The 13,508-nt window shown below is 40.9% G+C and overlaps 1 protein-coding gene across 1 annotated transcript in view; it reads right to left on the bottom strand.

The window, feature by feature from the left end:
• The window catches only part of RBP1 (retinol binding protein 1), a 44,524-nt gene extending 42,228 nt beyond the window's left edge, over positions 1-2,296 (bottom strand). Inside the window, exons 1-2 of the mRNA XM_077347843.1 lie at positions 2,160-2,296; positions 1,151-1,329 (exon numbers count right to left, since the gene is read on the bottom strand). Of these exons, the coding sequence (XP_077203958.1) occupies positions 1,151-1,329; positions 2,160-2,232 (252 nt within the window). The 5' untranslated portion in view covers positions 2,233-2,296. The remainder of the gene's footprint in view (positions 1-1,150; positions 1,330-2,159) is intronic.
• Positions 2,297-13,508: the final 11,212 nt, after the last annotated feature.

The raw sequence follows: 13,508 nt of genomic DNA, 5'->3' as shown, positions 1-13,508 counted from the left end.
CCTTGCTCCCCCAAAAGCAGCCAGCTGGGTGACCTTGGGCTCACCACAGAACTGATAAAGCTGTTCTGACCAAGCAGTAATATCAGGGCTCTCTCAGCCTCACCTATCCCATAGGGTGTCTGTTGGGGGGAGAGGAAAGGGAAGGCAAATGTAAACCACTTTGAGACTCCTTCGGGTAGAGAAAAGCAGCATATAAGAACCCTCTTCTTCTTTTCACTGATTTTTACCAGATGCTGTCTTCCTGTACTTCAGAATGTCTCCATTTTTATGTTGTCATAGAATCAAAAGTAAATTGTTACTGCCTGAGGCTACAGGAGGGCACTGATTATTCCAAAGTGGCCCAACGTCCCTAAGAATATGAAAGGCTATTGTGAACTTCTGCTTGGTATTTTCTTCCCTACCAAAATAATCTTTAGCAAGCTCTTCACTTGGGGAGTCTTTAGTGTCTTGCCCTTAGACAAATGGAAAGGACAAAATCCAGACTGTGACTCAGCTAAGCAGCTTGCTATTATCTAGGCTGTGCTGCTAATTGGTATTATTTCTTATGAGCCATATCATATTGTTTTGTTGTCAAAAGCTAAAAGCTCACAAGGGAGAATTCTCAGCTCCATCAGTTTCCTTTAAGGATGATGCTTGTGTGTGCCTTTTATAAATAGCTGTTTAACATGTGTGCAGTCTCTGCTGGCCTATTCAGAATCAGTAAGGAAAGGTGGACAAAAGAGGCAGCAGATCCTACTCAAGACAGGCCCACTTTTGCTACTTGAATGTGAGTTGAGTGGTACCAAACTCTCTACAAGCTGGCCTATTGAAATGAATAAGTCTACTTGAGGAGTGAAGAACTGCTTTATGTAATAATGATTCATGCGGACAAATAAGGTAAGAAGCCATTTTCAGCGAAAAAAAGAATAGGAAATATTAACTTATATGAAGGGATAAACCAAGCTTCCTGAAAGAAAACAACTTAATATGCAGCAACAGTTTCGTTGCAAGTTAAATTTGTAATGGATTTTTTACCCTCGCAAGTAAAGCCATGAAATGCAAAAGTAGGATTTCTGAGAAAAGCCACGTTAAAACAGCTGTGACCTCTGCTACACAAGATTTCTATGCTAATCTTTTTTTGTCCTAGAACAGTAGCTGTTCTAATTCTTACCATGCATTTGCGATCATCCACCCCAGTTAAATCCTCTTCAAATTCTTTCCCTACATCAAAATCCATGATGTAGTTTCTAAAAGTGCTTAGTGTTTTGATGATCATGTGATCTCCATCCTGGATGATCTCTTTGTCAGGTTTGAGCAGGCAAGCTATTTTCCTCACAGCAACATTCACATCTTTAAAAGAAATCAATAAGAAAAAGGATTTTCTAAAGCTATACATATAAGATCTGCAGGAGCTTTAAAAACTGGAGTTGCAACTTAACCCCTGCCCCCTGATATTCAGCACCAATGACTAAGGGTCATTATCAATGTATGAAAAGCAAAGTTTATTTATGTACTTCATTTATACACCCACTTTTCTCTCCAAGAGGGACCCAACACAGCTTACATCATTCTTCTCTCTTTTGATTTTATCTTCACAACAACTCTGTGAGGTGAATTAGGCAGAGTGTGTGTGACTGGCCCAAGGCTGCCCAGTAAACTTCCATGATGGACTGAGGATTTGAACCTGGTTCCTCAGATCATAGTCCAACACTCTAACTGCTATACCACACTAGTTTGTATTTAATACTACAGATTTATATGATTGAAGTTTTGCAATCCAATTAATAAACCACTCTTTGGTATCCTTATTCTGGTCTTTCCTCCTATGAAATTCAGATGGCAGGCTTTGAGGATTTTTCTGCAAATTACCATATATATTAATGGCACTGTAGCAGTAATTCTAAGTGCTTTATAATTAATTAATACTAATGACACAGACATATATATCATATACCTCTGGATGCTTGCAATTTATTTGTGTATGGTACATCTAATAGGCATTCACTTGACTGACCAGTCACTTTCTTTTAAAAAGCTAGACCACACAAATGGCATTGTCAATAATTTGTTGCTAAATATTTTTTCAGAAACAGTCATGTAAACTGCAGCTTGTACAGAATGATCAGATTCATTCATTAAGTTAAAACGCCTAATGAATACAACAAATAGCGAAAACTTACCCAATGCTTTCAAGTATTCCTCAAAATTGTCATTGCTAAGCATTTTCCAGTAACCATTGAAATCTGCAGGCATTGCTCGTGTTTGTCTCCACGTCTAGCGTGTTAATTCTGCACCCTAAAGCTCAGTGCCTTTTGCTTGGGAGAGATTGAACCCTGGTGTCTTTTATCTGTTCTTCCAACCACCCAATTATGCTAGTCCCTCTAAGCGGATTATTGTTGAAGTGTTACTTTTAAATCCTCCCACAAAGCTGAACCTTTTAGTTTGCTAATAACAGCAGGATGGCTTGATTTAAATGGAATAGGTCTTTCACCTTCCAGTCAACCACTGTAAGGCCACTGATTAGCTGCATATCTGTTTTAGCTGTATTACTTGTCTCACTCCTTATTACTTAGATGGTGTGTCTGCTGATATATGGGTTCCAAATACTTTTGAGAGCCTTCCAATACTATCCCATACTTTGGGAGTTCTGCAAGTCGTATCACTGAAAAGACATTGCATGTTCTCTTCTGAACATCTTAATGTGTCCCATAAACAGTGTTCATGTGGTGAGGCTGGAATGATGGGTGTTGGAAAGAGATGTTAACAGCTGGGGAGTAGATGGCTGAGAAAGAGCCAGCCATTGCTCATCCAACCTTGCATTATCAGCATAACACCCAATTCCAGTTATCTTCCAAACTCTTCATTGTTACTAATCAGAACACACTTTCAACTAAGAGAATGTGAAGCCCTTTCAGACTGAGAAATAAGCTGTACTTCACGGAAGCCCATTAACTTCAGAGCAGGCAAGCGAGTGAAAAAACCTGTGCTGTGCTGCATTATTCAACAACAATACGCTGTTACTTGAAAGGAATCACTCGAGACTGCAAAAATCTTCCCATCAGTTAACGAATACAGCAGGGAAATTTCAAACAAACATGCTACAGAACCAACAGCTTTCAACATAGCGTGTATTCAGACTTAAATTAATAGAGTGGGACTGTCCAAGGCATTAACGGCTATGCTTCTGAATGATGGCTGCCTCCTTCTCCAGGAATCAAGGCAGCATACTATTTTCTTAATCAAGATTCTCATAGCTATTGGAAGATTCTAGTTTTTTTAACCCCTAAATTATGGAAGTGCAGCTATGTTCAAGTAAGAAAATTTCCAACAAACACAGCCACACACTTACTGTTAGACTGTAGGTTGACGAAGCAGAGGGCGGGGCCATCAAGGAGGGAGTGCAGTGATGCCAGATGTCTCAGGCATGGTTCATGCAACTTGATGCCATGTGAGCCAGACAGGGGCAGGTCTGCCTTCTTAAAAGAGGCCACCCGCTTGTTAACTGGTCTCTTCTTGCCACAACCAGCCATCAGGAGGTTAAAAAACCCACCCACCCACCAACAAGTGTTTAGTTGGTATAAGTCATTAGTTGTTAAATTGTTATCTTATATGTGAGGCAAATTTTAGGTTGATGCTCAGGTTAATGAATATTTTAAAAACAGAACCTGCTGGGAATCCTCATGCAATAAAAAAAAAATTCTGAATTAAACTGAGGCATTTTATTTATCACTATTTGGAGCACAGAATATTTTAGAAGCATACCCAGAAAGCTTTGCATGTCAGAAATAAGCCAAAAGCTGATTCTATGTAAAGCCTGCCTCACCTAAGAAATTTCCTGGCTGTCATAAGAGTGATGCAATTAATCTGCACAAAATGACTTCCCTTCCAGTCAAAATGCAGATGTGACCAACCCCCAGGAATCACCCGGAGCCTTACACCAGCTGTGGAGGTTCAGCAATATGCCATTAAATTTTCCTTATCAAGGTCCTCTTTTTTTTTTTTTTTGGTATCTTTTAAAGTAAACCCCCTGCAGTGTGATAACATAAATTTGCAACAAATGTTATCAATCCACGTAGGAGAGGATATGTCAATGCACATACATGATGACAAATGGCATTGCACTTTATATTCTGGCATGATAGTGGTTGACAATTTTACACAAAAGCAGCCTAACATTGCAGTATAGATAAGTCTTGCAACAATTTAAGATGTTACTAAAATGTTGAGTTTATACAGACAAAAGAGAGTGTTGATAACAACACTATGCCGAGCATACTATTTCAAAGTAAATCCTAAATCAGTGGGGGTTCCAAATAACCGTTTCTAGGATCAAGGTACATGACAGTTTGTTTTAATTCTTTGACAACAATGATGCATAAACTGAAACATATTTGTAGCACAGCTGCCAAGCATAAGCCCAATTGTGGCAAACATCACTTATTGTAACTAATGCTACATTCCTGATTCCAGAAGCTTCATTGTGCATAAATGGATCCCATGCTGAGAACCATCAGATAATCCAGGACTTGTTCATTTACTTCAGATGGGGACCGTTGTGGACAGGCATTCCCACTATGTGAGTAAAATTATGTCAGATATGGCAGAGGATGCAGAAGGATGTGAGACAGACATAATTTTGAACTGATGTGCACAGATTTTGGTATAATGGGTTATGTTTTGTTCTTTTTAAGGAGGTGGAGGTAGAGGTGGAGGAGGAGGAGGAGGAGGAGGAGGAGGAGGTTTTTATACCCCACCTTTCTCTACCAGAAGGAGTCTCAAAGGAGCTTACAATTGCCTTCCCTTCCTCTCCCCACAAAAACACCCTATGAAGTAAGTGGGCTGAGAGAGCCCTGATGTTCTCACTAGTGTGTGAGAACAGCACTATTGGGGCTGTGATGAGCCCAAGGTCACCCAGCTGGCTGCATGTGGAGGAGCACATTAGTTGGCTGTAGAGGAAAGGACGCACAGTAATGGCTTTAAACTACAAGTACAATGATATAGAGAGCCTCTTGTGGCGCAGAGTGGTAAGGCAGCAGAAATGCTATTTGAAGCTGTGTGCCCATGAGGCTGGGAGTTCAATCCCAGCAGCCAGCTCAAGGTTGACTCAGCCTTCCAGGTCGGTAAAATGAGTACCCAGCTTGCTGGGGGGGGGGGGTAAACGGTAATGACTGGGGAAGGCACTGGCAAACCATCCCGTATTGAGTCTGCCATGAAAACGCTAGAAAGCGTCACCCCAAGGGTCAGACATGACCCCGTGCTTGCACAGGGGATACCTTTACCTTTACTTACAATGATATAGGCTAGATATCAGGGGAAAAAAATTCACAGTCAGAGTGGAATAGGCTGCCTAAGGACATGGTGAGTTCCCCCTCACTGGCAGTCTTCAAGCAAAGGTTAGATACACACTTTTCTTGGATGCTTTAGGATGCTTAGGGCTGATCCTGCGTTGAGCAGGGGGTTGGACTAGATGGCCTGTATGGCCCCTTCCAAATCTATGATTCTGTGATTCTGAGCAGGGAATCAAACCTGTTTGCCAGATTAGAAATTGCCATTCTTAACCACTACACCAAGCTGGCTTGCCTTCTCAATCCTCTTCCTGAAATGGGTAACCACTTATTGCGAGAACAGAACCATCATTCATCGAGCAAGCTGATCATAACACTGGATTCCTTAACAGTGATTTCACATCATTTTCCCATTTGCTCTTTTCTCTGTATATGAAATAACAGAGTCAGGAACCAGGTATTCTTCACTTTGAGTTCTGCACAAGGACACTTCTTAGATTTGTAGTGTGGGTTTCATTGGAAATCCAATCTTTAACCAAGCAGATATTGTATTGGGATCTTCTTAAATGCTCTTATCCATGTAAACAGAGAAAGCAATAAAATGAACAAATACTAAAACACAACTGTCAACTTTTAGACATGAATCACTTCAGACTATAAGCATGACTGTGTATAATTGCTGGGGGAGGACCACATGTTTTAAATGCCCCTTCCCCCTCATAATAGGATGCATGTTTTGGAAGGGGCATGTTGGAAGTACTAGTCAAATAATACATGACAAGATCCACTTACATGGTTTCCTTCTCACACATACACTATGTGATTGTTTTAGGGTCAGAATGGCTTCAAGTGATCAGGGCATACCTAGTGATTGACTGTTACAGGGATTAACCAAGGAAGGTATTCAAAACCTGTAAATCCTCTCTGATGCCCTATTTAATTGTGCATCCAAGTATGAATGGGAAAACATTCTAATCTCTACTACCGTTTTTCAAATGCAAAACTGCAATAATTGAATTTATTCAATTATTGAATAACCATATATGCTGCGCTCACTTATTGATCTTTTTAGTGAGTGTTCGGTTTCAAAATGTACCATATTTTGTTCCTTGTGCTGTTGCAATATGTTGTCACAGCTGGCGGTTTAGGCCTGGACAGATTATTTTGGAGCAGTCTGCATCTGCAAGCCGGACTCAGCAACTGGGGAGGGGGAGCCTCCATAACAGGAGAAGTTGATGCTGAATTGCGGAGCCTCCCTGGCTGGGGGGAGGGCAAGCTCACATCACCGGGCCGCAGGGGGAAACAAAAAGAAGCTCATACTTGTTGGCTCCCCAATACATTGGTTGACTTTCCCTGCTCTGATCCCAGTGGCTTTGGGGTGCTGAGGGCTCAGTAACCACGGTCTTGTTACTGGGGTTCAGCTGATCATGAGTGGCTCAGGGTCTCCCTGGGCTGTGCTACCACTCTGGTTGGTAAAATAAAGATGTGGCCAATTCATTGGAATAGGCTGCCTAAGGAGGTGGTGAGCTTCCCCTCACTGGAAGTCTTCAAGCAAAGGTTGGATACACACTTTTCTTGGATGCTTTAGGATGCTTAGGGCTGATCCTGCGTTGAGCAGGGGGTTGGACTAGATGGCCTGTATGGCCCCTTCCAACTCTATGATTCTATGATTCTATGATTCTATGATTGCTAAATCAAGATTCTATGCATCCTCCTTGTTGGCCCATAATTGCCCTCCTGTTAAGCAGTACAATTTGCTGTTATAACAACAGGCAGGCTGCCTGACAAGTAATGAATCCATGTTCTTCCTGACAAACTCTGTTATGTGGCCTTACCTCCATAAATTGGCAAAGTAATGCAAAACAGAATGGGACCCTTTCTGGTACCTGCCATTAAAAAAAAATCCCACAAAACAGCTGATAGATCTGGATGACATTTAAGGAGCTGAGATAGTTTCAGGGAACACTCAGCCTTTAAATGGGGGTGGGTGGGGAAGAAGGTAAAAAAAGTTTAGTAGATCACAAAATATTTCTGGCATAGGAACTGATTTACTTCTGTTTTTCACAGGAACTAACCAAGAGTGAGTCATCCTTAGCATTAGTTGGTCCCCCATTCTACTTACTCCATCTATAGCAATGAACTTGCTAACTGGGAGAATAATCACATTCACAATCCAACAAACTGATACAGCTGAATAGTTGCAACCACAGAATGGCATCTCTAGATAAACTATTAGTCTTGTGTACATAAAAAGGAACAATTTTCCAGTGAATGCATCAGAAAACAATCATACAGAAATGCCCAATGTTTCCTTGCACCTTTAGCATTTTCTATCAAACATTAGTTCCTGGCATAGGCTTTCAACTTGTTTCATCTCCTTTGCCTCCTTTCTAAAGTCAACAATTCCAGTCTTTTCAATCTTTTTTTTTCCCATGTGAGTTTCTTCAACCTCGTAATAATAATAGTTGCTCTTTGTTGAACCTTCCTTATTCCAGCAATATCCTTTTTTGATGCAAGGTCACAAGAATTGTACATACTAGCGTAGAGAAGGGCAAACTATTATCTTCCTCTCTGCCCTTTACATATCTTAATGTTCTGTTTGCTTTCAATGAAAAGTATATACTGAGTAAAGGCCATTCCCAAACACAAAGAGACATACAATTTTTTTTAAAAGGTAGATTCTGGTGGGTACCTGTGTTGGACTGAAGCAGTAGGACAAAGTTTGGATCTAGTAGCACCTTTAAGCTCAAGAAAATTTTATTCAAGGTGTCAGCTTTCGTGTGCATGCACACTTCTGCAGACACAGTGAATTTGGAATTAGAAGTCCACACATACAGGCAGAGGGTGAGCAATACATTAGTATACAGAATAATGACAATATTTAACAGATTCAGGGCATTACAAGAATAACAAGTTTATAAGATTATCATTTGTTTGGGTTCAATGAGTGGGTGGGACATAGTGGAGGAAATAAATATATCAAGATGGGAGAGTAATGGACAGATGCATCCTCAACTGTAGAGTGACAGAGCTTCAGAACTTGTCAATCAGCTCTAATTTTTAATCTGCAAGTTTGCAGGTTTCATTAAAGCCAAAAAGGACTTAATTTGTCTTCAATGACAAATCTGCATCCCATAGTAGTGAACAAAATAGAAGCATATATATATATATATATATATATATTACTACATGTTTACCATAGTAAATTCAGAATCAGTTTTAAGATTCCAGTACATCTCTTTATTATGTGCATGCAGTTGGGGTGAGGGCGGGGAAAAGATTAACCAAAGGAATTCTTTCATTTGGAGAATCAGGATTCCAGTTTAAATAATGCAATGGCTAGTTTTCTTTTAAAAAGGCTTACATGAATGCTCCTTCTCAAATAACATCTTTGCAGTACTATGATCAACTTAATACAAAGGTACAAATATCCTGTTGCTTGCAACATGTACACAGGCACATCTTCACACACGTTACTACAATGGATACCACATGGTATTTCAGCAAAGGGAGCAACAAATGCTCTACTTATTTTACTCTTTACATATTACATGTATATGCACATACACTGATTTCCTATGTTCATAGAAGCAGACATGTCAGAGGTTTTCCATATGAGTAGGCATCCTTGTTTTCAGGATTGCAGTGAAAAAGTATAAAATGGATGGACTCAATTCTGACTTTAAAATCAATATAGCAGTGAGGACAGTACACATGATGTTGATCTTCTTTTCTATACACTGAAATAATTAGTAAAAGGGTAACTTGTAAGACTGTTTTGTATGTCACACAAAACAATGAAATGCAAACATACTAGTGAAATCTTCTGCTTGCTTCTTGTGATAGGTTAATAAGAAACTGCAGGGATGTATAGAATTTCCCTTTCTACACACTATGTAGAGAACAGCAAAAGTCCCCTTTCAGCAATAATAGCATCCAGAAGTAATGCAAAAAACAAACAAACAAACAAACAAACAAATCACACACCTCATATATCTATCTTCCCCCAATTAAAAAAATCTTCACCTTGTTCACTTATTTTAAAATAAATCAGTATCACCTTATTTTGGATCTCCAGATTGGACTACTGTGTCTACATGGGGCTACCCTTGATGGGTCTAGGATGCCAGGACCCCCTGTGGAGGCAAAGGTCTCCCACTGCAAGGCCCCTCCACCCTACTGCCAATCCATTGGCCAACGGGGGGAACTTAACCCAAAAAAGAATGAGGCCCAATCAATGTTGCAACAATGTGTTTATGTCACTTGTGACCTGACCTAGAAACAACATCATCACATCAGCTGAGAGTGGTGAGGTAAAATTTGAAAGTATATAAAATTATAAATAAACGATTAACCCCCTTAGGCGTCTTTTGATTCTCTTTGATTGGCGATGGGGTTGGGTTTTAGTCCACTGCCAAAAATTTTTGGTTTTATTATTGGAGGTTGTTTTTAAGGTGTTTTACTTTGCAGGTTTACCTATTGTTAGCCACTGTGGGCCAGTTATGGGGGTAGCAGGGTATAAATTGAATTATAAGTAAATAAATAAATGATGTTGGTTTGCATCAAATGCCTATAACAGTATTGATGGGTCCCTTAGCCTTTATTTTTGTAAGTTGTAAGTTCTTGACTGGCACCTCAGATCAGTACAGGTGGAGAGAGAGTGGCATATTCCATAAGACTTTCCAGAAGATGCTAACACATTCAAAGTTACACTTATCTAATTCCACTTTTGTCAATGTGCTTAAAAAGATACAACTCTGTTTAAGAGGGCCCATTAAGTAACCTTTGCCACAAAAGGAAGCAGCTAGATATAACTACTAGCAAAATCTTATTAAGCAACAAAGCTGTAGCACCAAAAACATGTTGATGGGCCCAACAAATTTACCTGCCCAAGCTAAGTCTGAAATGAAGTAAAGTTCTCTTATATTTTTAAACAGGAAAAGATTATTGCGTTTGTGATTCTAGTGACCCTTACCAAAGACATGAAGAATTTATAAAATAAGTCATAAAGAAGGAATAATAAACTTATAGAAAATATCTCAGAGGGCCTTTCAAAATAAAATAGCAAATAACAGATACTTTAAGAAATGGCAGATACCGAAGTACAAAACAGAAGGAAATACAATTTTGAGATAGTAAACATTTAGGCAAAGACTGACAAAGGATCTCATTTGACAGTCACCTTTGACACATGGACAGTGCCTTCCATTTCAGGAAATTGCATTTATATTCCATATATATATTCGATATATGCTACAACATTGTCAAAGAAAAACTGAAACTAAATCCAATAGTAGTTGGACACACACACATCTCCAACTACTATATTTTAGCATTGGGAATAGTTTCAATGCCTGCTTGCTACATTCTGAGGATTTTCATTTCAGGGCAGATAATATGCATTCAAAACTGCTACTGTCTGTCTTGTCCAATGTTTAGCCTTTCAGAAATTAATATCTTGATTTTATTACAGGAGTAGAACTTTACATAATCATCTACATCTGTCTTTAAGTCTTTGCCAGGAGCTTATTAAAATACCACAAATAGAAGATAGACTTGGGATTCTCTTGGCTACATAAAATATTCTTGTTTTACTATTGTATCTTGGTCCACAGCAATAACCTGGCATAACAAGGACTGAGGGTTCTTTGTGCAGTGTCTTAGTTCTATGGGAAGGACAACTGGGATGCCAACAGCTACTAATACTGTTCAAATTTTTAGCATCAGGAAAACCTGCCATCAGCATGTGAGGGATTAATACTAGCCTGGGAGAGATAAACTGAAATCACTCACTGCTTGCAGATGGTTGGAAGACATGTGTTGGGGCCTTGCCTATGCTTTGATAAATAGAAGCTGAAGGCTCATGCAGAATAAACAGAGGAAAGACAGAGAAACCCTGTGTGTAAATCTTGGGACAAAGAGTGTTTGGCTTTAAAAGGAGCTAATCAGGAATTACACAACCAAGAAATTAAAACACAAAGTATACCCATATTTTCCTCTAAATGTAGCAGCCACTGTAGGTCAAGTAACTGCTGCAGATCCTGTGGCATTTAGATGTCATCACATCAGACCATTTGCCCAGCAATCGTGAGTATGAATGCCCAACTACTGCAGTTCAGTCAGCTTGTTTCTCTGGTGGAGGCATAAACTTCAATCACATTCATCAAGGAATTCTGTTTACAGCATGAACCAACCTGTGAGTGATAAAACCAGTGATGTCCCTGCAGCTCTTTCTATGGCCCCATAGGTTTCTTTATGCAGTTTCCTGATACAGTGTGATTCTTTGTAATGGTGCCTGAGTTAACATAAAGAGGTTGGTGCAAAGTAATCCCTTCAAAGATATACAAAGTTATTATCCTGCACTTTCAGTTTTAAAACTCAATCAGCTTTTGTGCACAAAAGCTTAATTACGTGGTGGAGAAATTGTTGCATTAATTCTGTATATTGCAGGTTTTGTATCAATGGTAGCTAGCATTCTCACTCAATACAAGCAGTTTAAATGGACCATTATTTTCATTTTTAGCATGTTACTTTCTCTGCTCTAGCATAAACAGTGTAGGACAAATAGTATCTTTTGTTGGATTCGAGCTTTACCCAGCACAATGATATCTAATAAAAACTTCAGGCATTTACATGGTAACCAGTAATGCAACCCCCCCACCTAGAGAAAACCAATTTTTAAAATCAAAATAAAAGAAAAGAGAAAGTAGAAGATGAATTGGCTGTATTTCAAAGACCTGTGATTGCCCAGAGGAATTTATGACCTTTTTCTTTTGAATAGTAGACACCCATTGTGTATCACACAGTGCTTTTGAAACACTCTAGTTTCAAAAAAGATTTGCTTTGCAACAGGACAATATGTATAAAATTCTCTTGAACATTCAAAGGTAGTTGCACAGTTCTTTGGATCCAAGTCAGAAAAGAAATAAACATGTGCCTTTTAAAACAGAGGGAGAAAAGAGAAAGACTTCAAAACCCAATCATCTGCTAACTGAAGATGCTCCTAAAGACCTGACTCCTGTTGGATTCAGAAATGACAAAGCAAAATTAAATTGTATGGACAAGTAAACCAGCCTGACCAAAGGCATGACAATTCTATCTTGGCCTATAAGTGCAAGGCCTCCTTGGTGATGTTTCTCATCTCTCTGCCATTCTGCCTTTAGACAGCTATGTCTAAAGTGCACTGAATTCCAGTAATTTTAGTTGCAGGTTCAAGAACCATGGCGAAATAGAGTCCTAGCATACCCAAAACAAGAAGCTGCAGTCAGTAATTAGAAAGTCTACATGACAAGAATGCAGAAGCCAGAAACATCTGTAACCGCTCCTATGGTATTAAATAAAAGGGTAAGGGCAATGTGGGAGGAGAAAGGGTGGGCTCGCGGCTCCTGATTGGGCACTCCGAGTGTCCATCCAGGGCCAGGCAGCCAATGGCTCCCCATTGGCTGCTTGGCCCAGCCTTGCCTGGCCAGGCCGGGGAGTCACCGCGCAGACACAGAAAGATGGTTGCACGGTGAGTCCTCCACCCGGGTTCTCCTTCCACTAGGGAAAGGAGCAGGGATGGCGCGTCGAAGACATGCCATCCCTGCTCCTTTCCGTCCCCAGGTCCCTTGCTCAGGAGCCTTCTGCTAGCCCCAGGCCACCTTCACTGCATTCAGGATGCTGCAAGGGTGCCTCTGTGACTGGCAGAAGGCTGCGCCGCCCTCCGCCACTGCAAAGAGACTTCTGCCAGCCCCAGCCGCTCCCTCGCTACCTCCATGAAGCTGCGGGGGACTGCCTTGGCCCGGCAGAAGGCCGCCCCTCCCGCTGCCACCGCAACAAGCCTTTTGCCGGGCCCAGCCACTCCCTCGCAGCATCCTGGATACTGCTAGGGAGCTACCAGGGCCAGCATAAGGCCGCCCGCCTCCCCAGCCAAAAGCCTTCTCACGGCCCTCCCCCCACTCCCCCTCCCAATTTGCCCCCCCTTGCACCTCCCCCCATGGACCCTTCAAATGCCCCCTCCTTTCCCCCCACTCCCCTCCAAGTCCACCTACCTCCCTTGCTGCCTTCCTTCATTCTCCCTTGCTTCCTCTATTTCTTGATCTCTTCCCCCCAACTCCCCCTCCCAATTGGCCCCCCTTTCCACTCCCCCCTTCACACACCCCTGTCCCCTCCAAGTCCACCTACCTCCCTGCCAGCCTGCCTTCCTTCTTCCCTTCATTCTTTCCTTCCTGACTCCCTTTACTTCTCTATCTACTTCCTGCCTAT

The sequence above is a fragment of the Paroedura picta genome, chromosome 8 (assembly GCF_049243985.1).
Source record: "Paroedura picta isolate Pp20150507F chromosome 8, Ppicta_v3.0, whole genome shotgun sequence".
NCBI lineage: Eukaryota > Metazoa > Chordata > Lepidosauria > Squamata > Gekkonidae > Paroedura > Paroedura picta.
This window is presented reverse-complemented; position numbering and strand designations above follow the sequence as displayed.